The sequence below is a fragment of the Theropithecus gelada genome, chromosome 1 (genome assembly GCF_003255815.1).
Source record: "Theropithecus gelada isolate Dixy chromosome 1, Tgel_1.0, whole genome shotgun sequence".
NCBI classification, from domain to species: Eukaryota; Metazoa; Chordata; class Mammalia; order Primates; family Cercopithecidae; genus Theropithecus; species Theropithecus gelada.
Window position 1 is genome coordinate 195,965,295 of NC_037668.1, and position 23,082 is coordinate 195,988,376.

The 23,082-nt window shown below is 39.1% G+C and overlaps 1 protein-coding gene across 1 annotated transcript in view; it reads left to right on the forward strand.

Annotated features, from left to right (window-relative positions):
* The first annotated feature begins 1,323 nt into the window (after positions 1–1,323).
* F5 (coagulation factor V) overlaps positions 1,324–23,082 on the forward strand; it is a 72,767-nt gene continuing 51,008 nt past the window's right edge. Inside the window, exons 1-3 of the mRNA XM_025391473.1 lie at positions 1,324–1,724; positions 5,446–5,537; positions 16,102–16,224. Coding sequence (XP_025247258.1) covers positions 1,567–1,724; positions 5,446–5,537; positions 16,102–16,224 — 373 coding nt within the window. The 5' untranslated portion in view covers positions 1,324–1,566. The remainder of the gene's footprint in view (positions 1,725–5,445; positions 5,538–16,101; positions 16,225–23,082) is intronic.

Below are 23,082 nucleotides of genomic sequence, written 5' to 3' on the forward strand. Positions count from 1 at the left end.
CAGATTACAATTTATTGAATGTACTGAATGCATAAAGCATGACAGAAACTTGGAGCCATGCAGATACAGGGAACCCAGGACAAGTCATTATGATGTCTCAGACGATATAATTCTCAGATTCTCTATCAACAGCAAAGTAAGATTTAAGGTGGTGTGAAACAACTAGATCCTTCAAGAAATACAAGAATACAAGGGGTCCTAGAGACAGGAAAATATGATCATAGTAACAAATTTGTGACTTTCTTTCTTCTTTCTTTCTTTCTTTCTTTCTTTCTTTCTTTCTTTCTTTCTTTCTTTCTTTCTTTCTTTCTTTCCTTTTTCTTTCTTTCTTTCTTTCTTTCTTTTTTCTTTCTTTCTTTCTTTTCTTTCTTTTTTTTTTTTTATGGAGTTTTGTTCTTGTAGCCTAGGCTGGAGTAAGATGGCACGTTATCAGCTCACTGCAACCTCCACTTTCCGGGTTCAAGCAATTCTCTTGCCTCAATCTCTTGAGTAGGTGGGATTACAGGTGTCCATCACAACTCCTGGCTAATTTTTTTTGTATTTTTAGTAGAGACAGGGTTTCACCATGTTGACTAGGCTGGTCTTGAGCTCCTGACCTCAGGTGATTCACTCTCCTTGGCCTCCCAAAGTGCTGGGATTACAGGCGTGAGCCACTGCACCTAGCCACTGTGTGCTAAGTGCTGGAACTATAGTTTACAGTAGCATTTTGTCCTCCCAACATACCCTATCAGGAAAAACCATTATTGTCATCCTTATTTCACAGATATCAAAACTGAACAGAGAGGTACAGTAACTTGCCCAAGACAACACAGCTAGTAAGTGAAACTGAAAACTGGACAACTGATTTTTTTTTCAGCCAAGTTCTTTAAGCCCTCTGCTATGCTGCAGCTTAGCTAGCTACAGGCCCTTATCAAGGCAGAACTGTGCCTTGATAGAGACCAGGAAGGCGATTCAGAGCAGTAGGCCTTGTCCATGTGTTTGTTCCCTTCTTCTCCACCACTTGAAAATAGTGTTTCAGTGCCGGGTACCAGGGCACAATACTCTTTTCCTCAGATCAAAAGGCGAGCCATCTGCTTAAGGTGGTTGGGTACCACTGCACTGCACAGAAGGTTCTCCAAGTGTGAGCTTGGACCCAGGCAGGCCTCAGGTCAGTGGTAAGGGACGACTGCTTCCGTGCTGTTGGCCGGTGGAAATGGAGGGATACAGCTTTGTCTGGCTCATGAATCCCTGGGCATTGTCCCGCCTGCTAGAGCCTCTGATCTCTGCCCCTTCTTCACCTGTAGTAAAACAGTCACTAGTTTGGTTGCTCTCCCTAATACCTCTGGTCGCTGGGAGCTGTGATCTCACCAAGCCCCTGCCAGGAAAAGCCCCAGAAAAAGGGGAGGGAGGGAGAGCCAGAGGCTGCCGCTGCAGTTTGCAAGAACCGCAGGGGAGAAGGACGCTGCCACCCACAGCCTTCAGAGCTCATTGCAGCTGGGACAGCCAGGAGCGGGGTTAGTCAGCAGCTCGACGAGCGGCTGCCCAGGTCCTGGGGTGGTGGCAGCCAGCGGGAGCAGGAAAGGAAGCATGTTACCACGCTGCCCACGCCTCTGGGTCCTGGTGGTCTTGGGCACCAGCTGGGTAGGCTGGGGGAGACAAGGGACAGAAGCGGTACAGCTAAGGCAGTTCTACGTGGCTGCTCAGGGCATCAGTTGGAGCTACCGACCTGAGTCCACAAACTCAAGGTAACTCAGGTGTGGATCTGGGTGGGCTTCTCTAGAGAGGAAAATCTATTTCTTTTAGACAACATTTTCTTTGCAATGTCATGGCTTTTTTTTTTTTTTTTTTTTTTTTTTAACTTCAGGTAAGTAAATATAACTAATAGGAGAGTACACTGAATTAAATAAACTGGGCGAATGCTAATTTTGCCTCCAATAATGTAGTTTATCATTCTGAGGGTATAGAAAGCATTCCATTTGATTGGTTAGATGATGCTTTCTGTTCAAGTTTATTTTCAATACAGTTTTGTTAGTATGTTTGTGTTGGCTTATATATTGGTGAATTCAAAGGCACCAGGGATTGCTTCCTCATTAGTGCTTTCTGGAAATTCCTGTTCCAGATATTTAGTTGTATAGTATTTTTATAAGACTCCTATTTACATATTATTTATTCCCTTGTCTACATAGCTTCATCTTCTAAAACTAAAAATGAACACCTTGTGCTTTTTGTCATATAATTTTATTGCTGCCTTATAAATGATTTTCAAAATATCATCAGTTCTTGTATGTTTTTGTACTTTCACCTTTTTTCTGCTTCATATTTGACTTACTTATCCTACTGAATGTGACTCTTCATTTTTTTCTCTCTGTTAATCATGTCCTGGGATATGGTATGTAACTGAGAGGGGGTTTAATTCATATAAAATACTACCCTTGAGTTGCAAACTATTTTTTCTAATTGAAATGTTAAAAATAAGACTTCTCAGAAATTAACTAAATCATAGAGTCTATTCAATATTTCCAGTTAGTTATTTTTTAAATGGTAAACCTGCTAGTGTGACTCACTTTTTTCCCTAACATAACAGTTTATTATGAAAGATGTGTTCCTCTTTTACAATTACAAAACCAAAGCAATCTGCCAAAAACTAATGTAATATTTTAGATCTTTTAGTGTATAATATTAACCTTTTAAAAACTCTCATTGTAACTGGGTTATTTTGCAGGGTATTACACATGATCTTGGTCTTATGATAAGAAGAGATCCCTCCTTTTCAAAAATAATCATTTTAAATATTGTACTTCAAAGTGACAATCTAGGTCACACCCACACCCTTCGGAACTGCCGTAAGCTAAAACCCCAAGGAAAATAACAGTCCTTCTAACACTAATCTTGCCTGCTCATGAGTAGAATGCAAACTTGGTTGTTGGCTTTCTTATAGCATGCTGGGTTTACGCTTGGGAGTTTTTTCTCTTGTCTGTAGTTAGCATTGAAAATAGCAAGCAAAATGCTGGAGGCAGAATCACATAGGGCAAAGGTCTGATTCACAAGGTGAGTACACAGGGAACCACGACTGGTCATTCTGTCCCCTCACCCTGTGGGTAAGTTTCCAAAGTTCTGGAGAGTCATTTCTCTGGTAGCAATTGTTGAGTCAAAACCATAGAAACATAACCCAAGCAAACTGTCATATTGTTTAACCCTAAATCATATCACTTCTCTCTAGCATTTTCTTATGAAAAATCTAATCCATATATCCGGCTGCTTACACTAAGAACTTGTTCTAACTTGTCCTGCCCCTAGAGCTATGATACTCACTAGATGAATATCAACGTAGACAACTCCATCTTTTGGCAAAGTGTATTTTAGCACAAAGCAGAAATCCGTCTACTTATTTCATATAATATTAGCAGGACAATGCCTTGTAAAGGTAAAATGTACGTATTATTCTTGCTCCAAGTCTGAGATGAACACTTTCAAAAATTTCCTTAGAAACCTTGTTTAGTCACTCACATAATACAAAGAGATATTGAAGAAAAGATACACATACATTTTCCTCCTAGGGTTCTAGCTTTATATGATTTTGTGACTATGAACAAATCATCTTTAAACAATCCTTATAAATGAAAAACTCATTGTACACATTGTTTGAATTCATATCATCTGTAACTTTTTAATCAGATAGATTATTTTCCAATAGAAATTGTTCAGATTAAAATAGACATACCTCAGTATAAATACACAGCATACATAGTAAAACTTGTTAGAAAACCTCTCTCTGTTGAAATTACTCCACATAAGAGACTGATATTTTTTAGTAAGGATTTTATACCATCATCTACATTTCTGTATCAAAGATCTGGGGCAGGGGAGGACAATAACTTTTCAATTGTACTGAAAAAATAAATAAAAATGGACTTCCACATTAGGGACATTAGTATATAGAATCTTAGAATTCTTAAGTTATAAGAATGCTAAGAGGTCATTTAATTCATATTCACGCTAAGAGGTCATTTAATTCATATTCAAACATATTAAGGTGTTTTAACCTTCTACTTTTTCCCTTGCCCTCAGCACCAATGACCTTACCAAGTAGTTGTCTAATTTCTACTTGAATACTGCCAGTGATGGAGAATCCACTACCTTCTCTATCTAGCCATTCTAAAAGTACTTACATGCCTCCTTTAATCCTGCCCCCACATATTAACACAGTTCCTGTATTCCACATATTAAAATTTGTGAGCATTACTATAACTACAGATTTGTTTTTGCTTTCTATGAAAACCTGAAGGCTAAAGACTAACTCTAATTATATTTACAAAATATTACTAGCTAACATGGATTAAGTATTTCTAGTGTGCCAGTTCTGTGCCTTTTGTACATATCAACTTATTTAAAATTATACAACAATTCTGTGAGGGAGATTTCAGTATTAATCTCATCTTATAGTTGTAGAAACTGAGGCACAAATGAATTAAGTAAACTTTTCAAGATAAAACAATAAGAGGTAGATGTAGTCTTCAAGTCCAGAGATACTGAATTCACAGCCTGCACCCTAGCCACCGTGCTGTATAGAAGGCATGGCATATGTGGGTGCTGTTATGTCTTGATTATGGCTGGGCTACTGTCCCCACATTAGAAAGCAAAACAAAGCCACTCTGATCAACTGATTGAGACATTTGTAAGGTATTTTCTCTGAATTCTCTTTCCTTTTACCCTCATCTTTGAGTTTAAGACAAGGATAAGAATGATGTGTCTTTAGAGGTACAGAACAATAACAACAACAACAACAGCAACAACAGGAAAGTAACTCACCACTCACGACTCTCCCTGTTGTCTGTCCTCTCTCTAATATTTTTTTTAATCATGAATGCAGTGGTTTCACATTTTTTAATATTGGTTCTGCCACTTATCAACTGTGTCTCTTGGACGAGTTACTGACTGTTTCCAAAACAGTTTTTTCATTTGTTTGTTTCCAATATGAATCCCAGGGCTTTTATCCCATTAGCCATCTCTCACCTCTCAACTAGAAATAAATTCCACCAAATCAATACTTTTTCACGATGTTCCCCAGTAGATTAAAACTATTTTTTATTGATCAGTTGAAAAACAGCTCATATATTTATTCATAAAGGATTTGGTCATATTTTAATCATGTAAAATCTAAACCTATAGTTTGGGTTTATACTATGATATTGGGTTCTTTTTAGAAAATTGATTCTGAGGAATGATATTAGGGTAGATTAACTTGTGAACAAATAGTTATCACAACAGGATATTTTTGAAGAGACCAATAATTATTTCATTAACTTTATTTATTGATCATATTTATAAAACTATGGGCTTCTGAAATGCAATAAAGATACTGGTATTCTACTAGAAGTCTGAAGATATGAGAGATCTAGTTTTTTGTGATGTGAGAAATAGATGTTGAATATGCCTTGCAAATTAGTTTTTGTATTTTATTTCCAGTTTGAATCTTTCTGCAACTTCCTTTAAGAAAATTGTCTACAGAGAGTATGAACCATATTTTAAGAAAGAAAAACCACAATCTAGCATTTCAGGTAAGCCTGAAATATACTTTTTTAATTTTAAAGATAAATTTCTATGGGTAATTTGGCATTCACATGCATCTAAAGTATCCATTTACTTGGAAATTTGTAGAAATATGTGTTTTCTTTTTTAACAAGTACTGGCTGCATAATATGTGGGGCCCCTTGTTCATATTACTGAACATTTCAAAGTAGTGACTGCAAAGCATTAAACCAAACCAGGGGCCCTTCAGGGCATGGGGCCCTGTGAAACTGCCCAGGTCACATACCCATGAAACTGGCTCTGTTTTTAACCTTGATTAAAATAGCTAAATAAAACTTATAAGTGTTTGAATTTTTATTCATTCATCTAAAAAACTGTTATTGAGGCCGGGCGCGGTGGCTCAAGCCTGTAATCCTAGCACTTTGGGAGGCCGAGACGGGCGGATCATGAGGTCAGGAGATCGAGACCATCCTGGCTAACACGGTGAAACCCCGTCTCTACTAAAAAGTACAAAAAAAAAACTAGCCGGGCGAGGTGGCGAGCGCCTGTAGTCCCAGCTACTCGGGAGGCTGAGCCAGGAGAATGGCGTAAACCCGGGAGGCGGAGCTTGCAGTGAGCAGAGATCCGGCCACTGCACTCCAGCCTGGGTGACAGAGGGAGACTCCGTCTCAAAAAAAAAAAAAACAAAAAAAACAAAAAAAACAAAAAAAACAAAAAAAAAACTGTTATTGAGTACCTGGTATGGGCTGGGCATTGAAATAGGTAGGCACTGTGGATGCAACAGTGGACAAGACAGGCTCATATCCTGGGTTCATGGAGATTATGGTCTAGTTTAATGAGCACAGATGTGCCTCTGCAGAATGATTTTTTGCTTCCATTTGGCTCCCTAGATTCATTCAAAGGAACTATGTATGGCTGACTCTTTTGCGTCTCCTATTTATCTAGTGTGATACATACCATAGCCATAATTTTTAAAGAAAATCTCTTCTTTTTTCCTCATCTCTTCCTTTATCAAGAAGACTGGGTTGAATAGGGTTCCAGTATCTTAACTATGATACCATATTCTACAGGGACGATACAGACCATCAAGGGAGCACTTCCTGCAGTTGAGTCCCCTTGTCAGTAATTCACCTGTCCCTTTCCCCAATCAGATGAAGACCTGCTGTCTTTCCGAGAATCATCCTAGTCTGTCCTGCCTCTTCTGATCTCCCTTAATCTTCAATATTTACTCAATGGGAGTCTTCCTTTTCGTTAAAAATCAACAACCAAACCAAAACCAAACCAAACCATGTCCAGGTTAACTCCTATCTAGAAAAAGAAAAAAAAAAAAATCTCCCCGTGACCCTGCCTGCCTTTTCCTTTTCTCTCCTTTCCTTCACTTCAGTTTTTGTATGACGACTCTGTATCACTCTCTACATTTCTTCGCCTATATTCTTTTCCTAGTCTGCTTTAGTATGAATGAGTCTACTAAAATTACTCTCACAAAAGGGCACTCAGGACTTGAGGTGCCAGAGCCTGTTTTCTTTTACTACTAGACATTACTAGGATATTTAACATTCTTCCTTTTTGAAGCTCTCTCTTCACCTGGTTTTTCTATTGTCACTTCCCCTGGGTTTTCTGACTTCTCTTACCACTCCTGCTCAGTATCCCCACCAGATATTCTCCCCTAGGGTTCCAATCTCACCCAAAACCAAGGCTTTCACTACTATCTACCCAGAAGCCACTTTTCCTCTGAAGCTACACTGACACCCCCTCAATATCAGCAGAATTAAATCTTCCCTCTTCTACACACCCCCAGAACCTTGAATTAATCCCTACCTTCTAAATATATTATAAGGATCAATTGAGTTCATAAGTACAAAGTATTTATAATGATGCTGACACATAATATGCACTCAGTAGAAGTTAGCTACATTATTGTTATTGTTGCTGCTATTATTAATCATAACTTAGATCATATATGTCATAGTATTATGGATATCTATATATCTATATTTCTCCACTCATTTATATATCCTTCATATGTGTTCATTTATATATTTATTTAATTTTAAACAAATCTGCATTTAAATATTCTTTTATTTTAAAATAATTGTGTATTGAGTCCGGGCACAGTGGCTCATGCACTTTGGGAGGCCAAGGCAGATGGATCACTTGAGGTCAGGAGTTCCAGACCAGCCTGGCCCACATGGTGAAACCCTGTCTCTACTGAAAATACAAAAATTAGTTGCACATGGTGGTGTGTGCCTGTAGCCCCAGCTACTCAGGAGGCTGAGACATGAGAACCACTTGAACCCAGGAGGTGGAGGCTGCAGTGAGCCAAGATCGCATCATTTCACTCCAGCCTGGGTGACAGAGCGAGGCTCTATCTCAAAAAAAAAAAAAAAAAAAAAAATTGTGTATTGAGAACCTACCACATTCCAGGTTCTGGGATTAAGTGAATAAGACATGGATCTTGACTTCCAGGAGTCAACCAGCTACTGGGGATAACCTATAGGTAGACAAGCAATAACAGTAGAGCAATAAGGAAGAACTATGATGAGGATTCTGTAGTAGGACATAGGAGACCTATCTCCAGTCTGGTGGGCAGGAAAGTACTTCTCTTTCTAGGTTGATAGCTGAAAAAAAGAGTAGGATCTTGGAAATCCAAGTGGGGAGGCAAGGCATTGGAGGGTAGATGCATTTTAAACCAAGGCACAGAATGTTTCAAAGTTTGGAGGTGAGAGTATGGTATGTTTGTGGAACCATAACTGAATCAGCACAGCTGGAGCACAAACTTCAGGGAAGGAATTAACAAGAGATGCAACTAGATGGAGATCAGGCATCCATGCTAGGCTTTATAGTGAGAGGAATAGGGAGTCCCTAATAGGATTTCAGCAGGAGAAAGATTTGTCCTTTAGAAAGACGATTCTCTCCAATTATAGAGAATGGATTGGAGGAAGACCAGAGTCCAGAGCCAGAGAAACCAGTTATGGGACTGTTGTATCAATCCAGATAGCAGAGAAGCTGAGATGGGGAAAATGATTTAGGAGCTAAAATCAATTAAACTTGGTGACTCATTAGATATGGATAATGAGGAAGAAAAGGGAATTATTATGGACTTCAAGGTTCTGGCTTGAACAGCAGAGTGGATAGGGTGCCATTCAGTAAGAAAGAAAATTTAAGAAAAGGAGATAGTTTGTGAGGGAAGGTGATAAGTATAGATTTGGAGTCTGTCTATAGAATGTCTGCCTAGAGATGTTAAATGAGCAGATCGGTGTAGAAGTTTGGCCCTCAAAAGAGAGAACTGAGCTAGCTGTAAACATTTGGGAGACATCAGAACAAAGATGGTAATTGAAGCATTTAGAGGGTGCAAACTTACCAGGGAGGATGTGATGAGAAGAGAAGGCTGCAGACAGAGCTCAAAGTAGCAGCAAAGTCCAAGGGATGAGCCAAGAAAGAAAAGTTTACCAAGGAGCTTGAGAAAGCCTGTTCAGGGAGGGGAGAAGAAATCTAGAGAATGTGGTATCCCGGAAGCAAAGGGTCAAATGCTATGAAGAGTTATTAATATAAGGGCCAAAATATGGTCCTTTTATTATGGAATAGTGGGGCAAGTCCAGATGGCAGGATGAGGAGTGAATGGAAGGCAAGGAAACTGAAGCAGAAGGGTCTTACAGATAACTCTTCCCTGAAACTTGGTTCCAGATGGGAGGAGAGACAGTGTAGTTCTGAGGCAGACTCAGGAGCTTCAGGATATTTGAGAATTTTATAAAAAGGAATACAGAGACTTAAAATATTTAAGGGAAGACTCCATAGAAATGCCACAAAGTCCTTTCCAATAGAAAACGAGGGGATAAAAACATCTGAGAGAGAAGACTTGGAAGAAGCAGGAAGCATTGGGATTCAAACCTTGGGCCGGCTTGGCCTTAGGTAGAATGGCTACTACCTTCATTGGGGGCCCGGAAAGCAGAAGATAACGTTGCCAATAAAATTAAGTTTGTAGTTGTGAGCAGGAAGTTGAAGGATGTCCTGTCCTATATCACAGAGTCTATTCATTTTCAGAGCTCCAGCTCCAAGCTTAGCATATACAATAGATACTTAAGAACTGTTTAATTAAATTAAATTGTAGGTAGATGAAGGGAATATGAGGTGGGAAACATACTCATTAGGGCCAGGAAAAGAGGAATTGGCAGGTATTTAAAGGTGTACCTTTTGTGGCTTTTGCCAAGCTAAGCAAATTTTAATCCCTTTGCTGTGTAAGACATTGTGCTGAATGCCGTAAGAGATGGAAAGGACTAATTCCAGGCTGAAGATTTTTAAACAATAAAAAGGCATGGATAGTTTTTGAAGAAAAGGGTACTATGATCAAAGTCCTTTCAGGTGATTATGTTTTGTAGTGATTTCCTGCTTTAACCTTAGTAGAGCCAGACTCTGACAGTTGGTGAGAACAGTTTCCAATTTATGTGTAAGGCCTTTGCACCTTTCTGTCAACCCCTGTGTATCTCAGAATATATTTGTTTTTTGTGAACAAAGGCATTTTGACGTCCATTTTAATGTAATCGCTTCCTGAACGTCCAAAGTTGCTTAACTATGAACTTCTGAAGTGCAGGAGTGGTATCTTATTCACCTTTGTATCTCTATAGTAGTTGATACAAGGAGGCAAATCTGGCATGAAGGAAAAGCCTTTTATTTTGACTGAGATCTGGATTTGAACACTGCCATTAACTATGTGGCTTCTCCCTTTCCCCAGACTAGTCCTGTGTCATTTGTTCCTTTCCCCTATGTCCTGCTCCACTCATCTGCTGGCTATGATTCTAGCTGAGCCCTGAACAAATCATGAGCCTCACTCCTGCAGCATGAACTAGTATTGCTGTTAGTGATTGTAATTGCAGGGGGCTGGGCTGCAGGATTGGAGGTCTGAAGATGTCCAATAAAGTTTATGGACATTTGGACAGGTGAAGGAGTATGGCTGGGGTCATTTTTAGGAATTCTGTCTTGGGCTTTAAAATGGCTAGTTTTGGCTGGGCATAGTGGCTCACGCCTATAATCCCAGCACTTTGGGAGGCCAAGGTGGGAGGATTGCTTGAGGCCAGGAGTATGAGACCAATCTGAGCAATGTAGTAAGACCCTGTTTCTATTTAAAAATATATACTTTTTAAAATTAGTCAGGCATGGTGGTACATGCCTGTAGTTTCAGCTACTGGGGGTGCTAAGGCAAGAGGGTCATTTAAGACAAGAGCATCACTTGAGCCCAGGAGTTTGAGGCTGCAATGAGTTATGATCACACCACTGCACTCCAGCCTGGGTGACAAAGTACGGCCTCACCTCTAAATAAATAAGTAATTAATTAAATTGGCTAGTTTTGAGTCTCCCCATTTTTCAGGGACAAATTATAAAATGTTTGTCCCTGAAGGAGTTTTGAAATAGCTGCAACAATCACTACCTTGTGTTATGTAATGCCTTGTTCACCTAAGAGCAGGGGATTGGATTAGCTGACCTTCTGCAGTCAGTCCTTTTCCAGTTCCACAACTGCACTAAATTGGGTACATGCTGTGCTGGCTTCCCCAAGCCCTGAAGTAGGCCACTCCTTTCCCCCATCCAGCTTTGGGCACTGAGGAGAGGGTGAGAAGGGTCTTAGGCCATCTGGCTGATGGAGGAGCTGAAGAGCAGCTGGAAAACCATTTAGCCATGTGTTTTCCTACATGCTTGAAAGTATTCCGTATGCATTTATGAAAACATCCTTTTGTTTTGCCTTAATTCTGAAGAAGTAGGAGGGGAGGTTGAGTAAATACTCCAAACTGTCCACTGAAGTAATAGGTCTTATTAGGTTAAATAACTTAATAGACTTTCTCTGGGCATCTGGTATTTGCAGCCATGTGATGCCAATAAACAAACCAACCAAGCAAGAGAACCATGGCAACTAAATGCGGTACATAATTGGCAGCATAGTCAGCACCCTGTTGGGCTCACTGGCAGCCAGGTTAGGTGGGAATAGTCAGTGGAAACTTCCATCAGGAGCCAAGACAGAGGGTAGCAGCTGGAAGAGAGGGGTCAGTCAGTGGAGTCAGACATGTCAGGAGTCAAAAGAGGTGTAGACATCTGGACTGTTCTATAAAGATGGGGGCCTGAGCCCTGGCTCAGGAGTCCAGAGATCTGAGTTCTGATCCCAGCAATGCTACCAGATCACTGACTGACCTTGGGCAAGTCATCCTTGTCCCCCTCTTCCTACCTCCCAGGCTTTGTTAACTAAAATAAGGACTGAACTTTGTGACCTCCACAGTCCTGTGTAAAGCCAACATAAAAACAAACAAAAAGCTTCAGGCACAAGATCAGAATAAATTCCAGGACTAGGAGTTCAAGGAAATGAATAGGACAACCATGGGTGGCAAGACAGGGGTAGGGAAAGATAGGATCTCTGTCCCAGAGATCAGAGTTTACCATTGCTTTGGTAACCAGTTACTGCAAACTTAGTGGCTAAAACAACACAAATTTATTCTTTTATGATTATATTTCTGCAGATCAGAAGTCCAAAATGGGTTTTATTGGGCTAAAATCAATGTGCTGGCAGAGCTGCATTCCTTCTGGAGGCTCTGGGGGAGAATTGTTTCTTTGTCTTTTCCAGTTACTGGAAGCTGCCTACACTCATGGGCTCATGGCCCCTTCCTCCATCTTCAAAACCAGCTGAGTAGCATCCCAAGCTGTTCCTAACTCAGATTCTCCTGCATCCCTCTTATAAGGACCTTTGGGATTACATGGGATCCACCTGGACAGCCCAGAAAAATCTCATCCCAAGATCCTTAATCATAGATACACAGTCCCTTTTGCCATATAAAGTAGCATATTTCCAGGTCCCAGAGATTAGGACATGGACATCTCAGCAGGGGCACATTATTCTGCCTACTATACCCACCAAACAAAGCTCTCCCATGGTGTCCTCCCTCTCAGAGAATGGCACCCTCCTCCACCCAGCTCCCCAAACCAGAACCTCATCAGCCATCCATGGAAACTGATGTCCTTCATTCTCTACCCCATATCCAATCCATCTTCAAGTTCCAACTATTTTATCTTCTAAATAGATCAGTAATATATTCTCTCCTCATCATCTCATCATAATCTCAGTCACCACTGTCTCTCCTGGAGCCAAATCTGTTCTCACAACTGTTCTCCACTCGGTTTCCTCCCAGATCATCCTCCACAAATGCAGCCAGTGATTTTAAAACCAAAATCTGGTCCATGTTGCACCCTGATGAAAACTCTTTAATGGCTTCCAGATACTCTTAGGCTAAAGGGAAAACTCGAAGAGGCTTACAAAGCCCTGCATGATGGGACTCTCAGAATGCCTTCAGCTTCACTTTCTGCTCCTTCCTTTCACATACTAAGCTCCACCTCCCCACTGGCTGTCAGTTCTCTGAAAAGACCACATTTTCTGGCACCTCAGGGCCTTTGTGCATACTACTCTCACTTTTTAGAATGTCTTTGGCCATCCCTTTGCCTCTCTGCCTTTGGACCTCAGTTAAAGGATTAATTCCTCAGAAAAGAATTCCCCAACTTACCTCCTATTGGACTAGATTTCCCTGTCAAATACTTTTCAGAGTATTCCATTCTTTTCTGTCATAATGTTTACCATAGGTTTAAATTCAATGTTTTCGGATCACGAGGTCAGGAGATCGAGACCATCCTGGCTAACACGGTGAAACCCCGTCTCTACTAAAAAAAATACAAAAAAACTAGCCAGGCGAGGTGGCGGGCGCCTGTAGTCCCAGCTACTCGGGAGGCTGAGGCAGGAGAATGGCGTGAACCCGGGAGGCGGAGCTTGCAGTGAGCTGAGATCCGGCCACTGCACTCCAGCCTGGGCGACAGAGCGAGACTCCATCTCAAAATAAAATAAAATAAAATAAATGAATAAATAAATGGAATGTTTGTGTGATCATTTGTTTAAAATCTGTCTTTCCTACTATAAAAACTTATAAAGTTATAGAACTATAAAAATGTTCGACTTTTTATAAACTCTATGAAGGCAGGGAGTGGGTGTATCTATTTTACTTCTTTATGCCCCATTGCAATTCTGATGCCTAGGATAATATAGGCACTCGATATTCATTGAATAAATAAAGGAATGAATACAAGGTGGAGGTGTAGTTTAAAGAAGTGGTTTAAAAGTCATGATCTAGAGACAGACATATTAAACTTTAAATCATGATGCTGTGCGATTTTAGGCAAGATATTTAAACTCTCTGAGGCTCAGTTTCCTCAGCTATAAAATGAAGATCTTAATATCTACCTTAAAAACGTGTGAGGATTAAGGTAGGGACTTACAGTACTTGAATGTATCAAGGGAAACAGTACAGGAAAGCCCTATTATAATTATCGTCACCAGTGCAAACAAATGGTGGCTGAGCTCCATGAGTGCTGTGACTTCCTTCTCCTGCTTCTAGGATGCCTAATGGCGAGAAGCCAATCCCATGACACTTGTGGATGGCTCAGAAATGACAGTAGTTGATTTCTGTCACTTGTCTGGAATGGCTCTTTTGGTCATAGATTCTCAAGATTTCAAAGACATCAAGATCACCAAGGAGCACATGTTAAAGTCCAGATTCCCAAGTTTCACCTCCAGAGCTCAGATTCATTGAGGCTGAGGTGACATTTGGAAATCTGCCTCTTAGTAAGACCCTAGGTGATTCTGATGCAGAGACTCCAAGGACTACACTTTGGAAATTCTAGTACGGTCATCCCTTGGCATCCACATGGGATTGGTTCCAGAACTACTCACAGATACCAAAATTTGCAGATGCTCAAGTCCCTTATATAAAATGTCATAGTATTTGCAATAACCTATGCACATGCTCTCATATACTTTAAATCATCTCTAAATTAGTTATAATACTGAATACAATGTATATACTATATAAATTGCTATTATGTTATAGTTTTATTTGTATTGTTTTTATTGTTGTGTTATTTTTATTGTTGTTTTAAAAATATTTTTGATCCAAAATTGGTTGACTCCATGGATGTGTAACCATGAATATGAACCATGGTCATGGAGGGCTGACTATATATAATTCCTTGAATTCTGACTCAGCCATCAACTTTTTCCCTAACTCCCCAGACAGAATCTGTGCTTCATCCTCTCTTCTTCTGTGGTATTTTGCCCATATCTCAGCAGTCGCTCCTATCATACATCTATCTCCAAATTAGCTTGTGAGCTCCTCAGGACAGGGACTGTATTTGATCCACGTTGCCAGAAACTTTCTAACACAGTGCCTGGCATGTAGAAAGTAAAACCTCATTCTTGATTTCTGCACCCATAACCTCCTGTCCCTGCTGTGTTCTCCCATTGCAGTAACTAATAACATCATTTACCCAGTTGTTCTGATAAAACACCTTGAGGTCATCCTTGACTTCTGTCTCTCACAAGCCACATGCAATCCATCAGCAAGTCTCGTTTGTCTTACCTACACAAATGTCCAGAATCCAACCACTACTCATCACGTCCTGCTACATGTGCTGGCCCAGTACACTGCAGTCTCTTTCCTATTCTGCCTAAGCTCTCTGCTTCCATTCTTGTCCCTACACAGACTATTCTCTACACAGCAGCTATGACGAACTTTTTGTTTTAGGATGAACTTTTAATACACATTATGCTATGTCTCTGCTGTACAAAGTGGTTTTTCATTTTACTTAGAAATGCTCCATTTCACTTAGACGAGGCATGGTGGCTCGTGCCTGTAATCCCAGCACTTTGGGAGGCTGAGGCAGGTGGATCACCTGAAGTCAGGAGTTCGAGACCAGCCTGGCCAACATGGTGAAAAGTCATCTCTACTAAAAATACAAAAATTAGTTGGGTATGGTGGTGCATGCCTGTAATCCCAGCTACTTGGGAGGCTGAGGTAGGAGAATTGGTTGAACCCAGGAGGTGGAGGTTGCAGTGGGTCCTGAGATTATAGCACTGCACTCCAGCCTAGGAGACACAGCGAGACTCCATCTCAAAAAAAAAAAAAAAAAAAAAAAATGCTCCAGTGATGTCCCATTTTACTTAGAAGAAAATTCGAGTTCTTACCATAGCCCATAGGGCCTCCCTTGTTCTGCACACCCACCATCCACCTCATCTCTTCTTTCTTCCCATACTGTTTTTCTTACTGTTCCTTAGATACATCAAGCCTACTCCCGCCTCAGAGCCAGAGAGCTGCGTGATTTGGTTCCTCAATTCATGTAGGTCTCTGAGCACTCCCACATCAGAGAAATCTAAAGTAACTACTCTGTCGCATCACCCTCTGTAATTGAAATGAACATCTTTCTTAAGCAAAGACAGTTATCTCTAAGGAATGACAGTGGGTCAAAGTGGGTGGGACTTGGTCAGAACTATTTCTCCTGCTCTGTTGACTTCTTTTAGGTCCAGGACAAGTGTTTCTACCATTCTGTTTGATCTGCGTACACGTAATGTTGAGTTAATGAGCTGCTAAAACCTTCTAGATTGAAGATAAGCCGGTCAGCCTCAGGACCAGGAGGAATGGTAGCAATCACTTTTGGTATCATCTGTTTGCTTTTCTTGCTTAGCAACTCTGCCTTCGGTGACCCTGAACACAGACATAGTTTAAATATTTGTTTTCACAGGACTTCTTGGGCCTACTTTATATGCTGAAGTCGGAGACACCATAAAAGTTCACTTTAAGAATAAGGCAGATAAGCCCTTAAGCATCCATCCTCAAGGAATTAGGTACAGTAAATTATCAGAAGGTAAGATAAATTTAATATTTTTCTGAAAAGGGAAAATGTCTAAGTCTTTAATACCAGCATCAACATTTAAAACTATATTGTTAACCACGTGCTGTTAGGGAAATCTCTTGCAACTGGTAATTATAAAAATTGTTGCTGTTGTAAGTTTCGAGAGAAGACAAGGAAAAGGTTTTGGAGTCCCCTAGACCTGCATTTTTCACTGGGTTCTTACTCTTTAATATTTGGGAGGGCAAGTTATCTAATTTCTCTGAATTCTCATATGTTCATCTTAAAATGGGAATAATAATACATACATTGAAAGATGGTTTAAGGCGGGGGTCAGTAAATTTTTCTGTAAAGGGCCAGATAGTAAGTTTGTTTGGCTTTGCAGGCCGTAAGATCTCTGTTGCAAGTACTCAACTCTGCCTTTTAGTACAAAAGCAGCCATAGACGATACTTTCTTTTTATGGCTTTGGTTACAGATGCCAGAACTAATTAACTTTATTACCTTATTCTTTCCCTCAAGTCATACACCAGAGTAAAACTGCCTCTGACAATACAATTTTATTTACAAAAACAGGCAACTGGTTGGAATTGGCCCATGAGCCACTGACACAGTGACATAGAACTAGCCTGATATAGGCTTCCTGGCACATAGATGACACTCAGTAAGTGGTGTTTGGTGGTGGTGAGACTAGAAGTATTAATAGTATTAGACTTTTGGACATACTGAAGTGGTTAAGAAAGTAAGCTTCAAAGGCAGACAAGTTAAAATTCTAGCTTTATCATTTCTGATTCTACGACTTTAGCAGCTCTGAGCCTCAGTTTTCTCATCTATAAAATGGAAATGATTATAACCACCCATAAGATTGCCTGAAATTTAAATGAGATCACTTAGGTAGAGAACTAAACATGGCTCCTGGGATCTGATAAGCTCTCAATAAATAATGATGACAATGATGGCAATGATCATAAAGACAATAGCGATGCAAGTTATTGTATCAGCTGCTGAATAGTAAGTACCTGATGTTAATATGGTTCTAATTATCCCATTATGCTGATGTTTGGATCATTGTAAGCATTGTAGAGTTCCATCCGACACTGGTATGAAAAACTGTATGCAAATTGTAATAGTTGTTGGTATAATAACATTTTAAAATAATTTCAGACTTTTCATGTTTCACAAATATCTTTCCTTCTCCCGCATGTTCCAGCCATCATACCTTTGAGAGAAGAATTGAGTAGGAGAGTGGTTTACGTACAGGTTTTAGAACTAGACTAATAAGTACAAATCCTGGCTCAGTGACTTTTATAAAGTTATTTAACCTCTGTGTGCCTCATCTTTCTCATCTGTAAAATGGGAATAATAATCATATCTCTGTCATACAAGTTTGTTGTCATGAAATCTTAGAATAATGACTAGCATATAACAGACACTCAATAAATATTACCTATGATAATAAAGATAATTCTTCAATTAAAATGTGTTCAAATAATTTAGTATTTATCTGAAAACTCATTAGTTTCAGAAAAAAATCAGAAAGTAATTTTTAAATTTATTAATTTCTATATAAACTGTTGTCAAACTCATTCCCACTAAGGTGTAAGTGACTGATAATAAGTCAATGAACTACCTTCCTTAGGAGTACTTGCATTAGCACTTAATCTTTGGCTTGAGGAAAAACAATGACGCATTAACTGTGGCATTGAGATTTCTTTCAAAGTGAATTTGGCAAGACTCTGGGTGAGGTAGTGTGCACAGGAGTTTCTCCTATGTTCTTAAAATCACACAATGACATACATGAAATCAGTCATGCAGTGACATAGTGAACAACCACCTCACCTACTTATGAGGCTTCCAGATGACTGCATCAGGAGTTCAGCAATGTAAAGAAGAAGGGGGAGAAACCTCAAAATATCAAAATGTCACATGCAGGTTTCATTTCAAATAAGGGAGGAGGTAAGAATTGTAGACTTTGTACCCTACCTGGGCTGTTTGCACAGTGAACGAACCTTGCAACATTATCCCTCTTCCTTTACTGTTTGTTTGTCCCTATATTCCCCAGAGCCAGCAATTATTTATGAGCAATTGTTTAAAATGCTCCCACAACTTTCACTGGAGACATGATTATTGCTGTATATTGCCTCTGGTCCTATGAATCTAAGAAAGGTAAATATATATTGGTGGGGAAAGTAAAATTTTACCTTGGAAATGAGATGCAAATATAATAAACAGATAGTATCTTTTATGGTAAGAGACAAGCCTTCTAAGTTGATTTTATTATGCCCTCTGCATTAAAATAAAGCATCTCCTTCTCCATGTCTGACACTCAGCCTCACCTATAGCCTCCCTCTGTGGTTTGAGCTACTTTTTTTAGGAGTGGGGATAAACTAACTGCATGCTGAGCCAGTTACATGAGAATTCAGATTCCTCTATCTCAGAGGTAGATATTTGAGAGATGGGTGGTAGTGAGGGGTTAAGATAGTATCACATTGGCTTGAGAAACCACAACAGAACATAAGGCAACTCTGGATAACCCTTTTTGACAGAATGGACAAACAGTGATTTGTAAAAATGCTTATAAGGACATTTCCTTTAATAATGTATTCAATAAGACTGTTTTAGATCAGGGAATAAAATATCTGCAACTGTAACGAATCACTTAAAAACTATCACTAAAGGGTTTCAATATGAGGTTACATTTTCAGAAACTCTATAACTAGCATGCAACAAATGGACTCTAATGCTGCACCTTTGAGCAAAGTTTGTTGTTCAGTCAAATTTTCAAAATTGTTTTGGTCAATTACCTTTAAAAAGCTTGTTTCATAGAGAATTTAATGTTATGATTTTCTTTTAGTTATGTTCTCATATTTTAGATGTATGAGTTGCATATGAATGTCATGTCACAAAATTAGTTCTATAATAGATGACCATCTGCTGATAAGCCAGCTCTCCATCTGCCAGACATTGTTCCTTGTATCTAAGTGTTGCCAAATTCTCTATACAAAAATTTACTCTTCTAGGTTGTTCCAAAACATTCCAATGCTCGACTTAATGTAGGTGATTACATTTTTTCACTTCTCATCTGAATATTTTGGCCTTCTGTAGATACTTCCTTGAGTATATGATAAACACCTGAAACAAACTATAATGGCTATGGTTTGTATATTTAATACATCACAAAAATGTGGATCCCTTTTCCAAAGAGACTTGCAAGTCCTGTGCAATGAAATCAGCTCTTTATAAAACATCAGCATTGATTTGCCCATTGCCTGCAGTATAGCTTCTAAAAGAATGTTCTGAATCTTTGAACGCATTGAAGCGTTCACTAAGTTTATTAACTTAGGAGAGGAAGAGTTGTTCACAAAATAAATAACAAGGGAGAAGCTACTGAGTGAGCACCCTAATGGGTAACCAAAAAGGCTCTTTATGTAACTTCACTTTCCCAAAGCTTGTAGGCACCATTTTTCATTTTGAAAAAATACTGGGAGCCTTTGGCAAGTAATTAGTACATCACGACGAGTAAATGCAATATAAAGCTGACTATCGACTGAGCAGGAAATGAACAGAACTGAGTAAATATAAAGGAAGAGCTTCCCTTGTGTAAAGATTTTATTCTAGCAAGCAGCTGAACAAGGACTTTCTGTGCTCTAGCACAATAGTTGTCCCTGTCCATTTCTCTTTTCAGTTTAGAGCTTTACTTTTTTAACTTTGATTACAAAGTCAAAATCACATTCACCAAAACTGCATCTCACAAACGCTTCCTCTAAATAGCTGTTTGTATTTTATACTTTATATTAATGTATGTTGCAAAATTAAAGATACAACAAACCTGTTTTATTCTAGGCTAAACGTAAACTAATTTGAAGTTAAAAGAATAAACGCATTGAAAAAATTATACCCCAATGATCTCATTAGCAGTTCTCACTCAGTGTAATTACAGAATATATCCTATGTGCAAGTCTATACTGTTCACTATTTGATTCAAGATGCTCATAAGTCAACTTTTGGTAGTATACTAAATTAACATCATTCATTTAATTATTTGAAATTAATCTTATATTTAACTGACAAGTGAATGTGAAATTCTGAGTAATTTAGTTTGGTCAATTAGACAGACATTAATTGTGTGACTAGAGTAACCTCTCATTATCTATCTCAAAATATCATGTACACAAATATATACAATAATTTTTTAAGCCCAGTATGTGTTAAAATAAATCTAGGTGTGAAACACTGATCGTTTATAAACAGGTTCAATATTGTTAGAAAATCAGTTACCCTGCTATACCTAGCACAAATGTTATAGCTTCTTAGGCAATTTTTAGATACTTACATTGGTTGGTTCTCATTCCAGATTGACAGTGTGTTCTAATTGTAGCCCTAGAAGAAATCTAGAGGTCAAACCTATCACAATTAGGGCACCAACATGTACCCTAGAGTTAACTAGGATGAGCCCCTCAGGGGCCCAGGCCCTGTCTTCTTTACATTTTTACTCTGGCATTTAGCACAGAGCCTGGAACCTAGTGGATGTTGATGGTCAAATCATGATGATATTAATCATTACTGAACTAAACTGAGGGACTGAGGACTGATTAGAAAGTAGGGACTATGCATTATTTTCCACTTGCTTAAAAATTATTGATTTTGCTGATAATTTTGAGTAGGTACCTTGTCTTACTTATTACCAAAAAAAAAAAAAAAAAAAGTATTTTTACCAAAAAAGTCTTACTTACTTTTATCACCTTTGGAATAAATATATCACGGCAATGGACTGGATGTTTGTGTCCTCCCAAAACTGATGTGTTGAAATCTAACCCCCAGTGTGATGGCATTAGGAGGTGGGGCCTTTGGGAGATTTTTAGGTAATGAAAATGGAGCCCTCATGATGAGATTAGTGCCCTTATAAAAGGGACCCTCTCACTCACCCTCTTTCTACCATGTGAGGACACAAGGAGAAGATGGCAGTCTACAACCTGGAAGAGACCCTGCGCCAGAGCCCAACCATGCTGGCACCCTGATTTTAAACTTCCAGCCTCCAGAACTGTGAGAAAGACGTGCCCGTTGTTTATAAGCCACCCAGTCCAGGGTACTTTGTTACAGCAACCCAAACTAAGAAAATCACCGGTTTCTATCTTACTCACATGTGTTGCCAGAACTCAAGCACACTTAAGATATATCTTATCTAAAGTAGAACATAAAGGAAAGAGGCTGTATTAATTGCAACATGGCTGGGAAAGAAAATACTTAACCAACATGTAAACATGTATTCCCACAGGCTACCAGAGCATTTATTAGGAGCCAGAAATTTTACAAATATTTTCCAGTCCTCATAACCCATCAAAAAGGATAAAGTTATCTCTAGAAAAAGGATTATATTATCTTAAATTATAAATGAAAAAACTGAGGCTAAAAGGGACTTCAAGAAACCTTCCCAAGTTCACACAGTTAGCAAATGATACAACAACCAAGATATTTCAACTCTGACCCTAAAGTTCCAGTGCTTTCTCCCACTATCTAGCAGGAGAAAGTATCATTAACCATATAATCTCACAAATACTGAAGTTCAAATGGCGATGAGTGCTGTTAAAAAACCAACAACAAACAAACATGTATCACAATCAGAGATCAAGAAGGCTGTAAGATGATATCTGATCTGACATCTGAAGAATAAGCACACATTTACCCTGAAGAAGAAAGGGAGGAAGAACTTCAAAAGTTATCTCCTACCCTGCAAAGAATATAATGCTTTGTCCTTAGGGGAGCTTGTGAAAGCAGTGGAAAGAATATCATTTTCTACTATAGAAACACCCTGTGATGTTTTAACCATTTAAAACAGTGGAAGCTGCCTGTCCAGAAACATCATTTTTCAACTTTATGAGGCCATGTAGCAAGAAGCATTGAAGAAGGGCTGTCATGCTTGATTCAAGATAGATAGTGCAACTCATCAACTAGCCATCCTAATTTCAGTTAATACACAAGGTCTGACCTGAGAGGGCAACTCTCCTTATCAGTCCTGTTTGTGCTTTGCTATCAAAGCTCTTTTGTAATCTTTCACAGATAATGCTTCCTGCTTATCAGTGGAGACTTTCTCCATAAACATTTTTTCTTTTATAGACTAGAATTATGTTATAACTTACAGGAAGTGACTTAAGCTTTTATCATTTCTCAGCTCTTGACAGTTTTATTACCAAAGTGAAAGTACAGCCTATAGTAAATATTAGTTATTAGTGTCAAGCTATGCTTCGGGTTGTGTTGGGGGAAGACACAACAAAGTCCACTTTACGCTAGCACAAAGTTCACAAACTCAGCTGCCTATAGTAGCCAGATGAGCAGTTCAGTGAACAAAATTGGTCCAGTAAGGACTGGTAATCAAAAAGCAGAAGAGGGCAGCTAAGATCCAGGTCCAACCAAATTCTGTGCAGGAGTTTGGTCCTGTTGTTAACCAGATCTCCAGGTTTTTGTTTTTTAGAGAGAAACCAGATTCTTATATAATTACTCCAGATTTTAAATGTTGGCATTTAATCTATTTTAACATTATGCAATCCTAACAACACACAGCCATGAGCTTTGACTTGTTGACCTAGGCTCTAGCCCATAGGACCTTACATTTTAGAAGTTTAATAAATATTCACTGAGCATCTTCTTCATGTTCATGTTCCATGCTCCTCCAGGTACCTATGGAAGGTACCAGAGACACTAAGATAAATACAATCCAGCAGTTTTCCTTGAGGAGCTCACACTTGAGTGACCAAAATGTGCAGGACACAAATACTTATGATCTAGTAGAAGAAAATGGAATTAGTCATGTAATCTCACAGGCATTTAATTACAAATTGTGATGAGTGCTGTAGAAGGAAAATAATGTGTATCAGAAT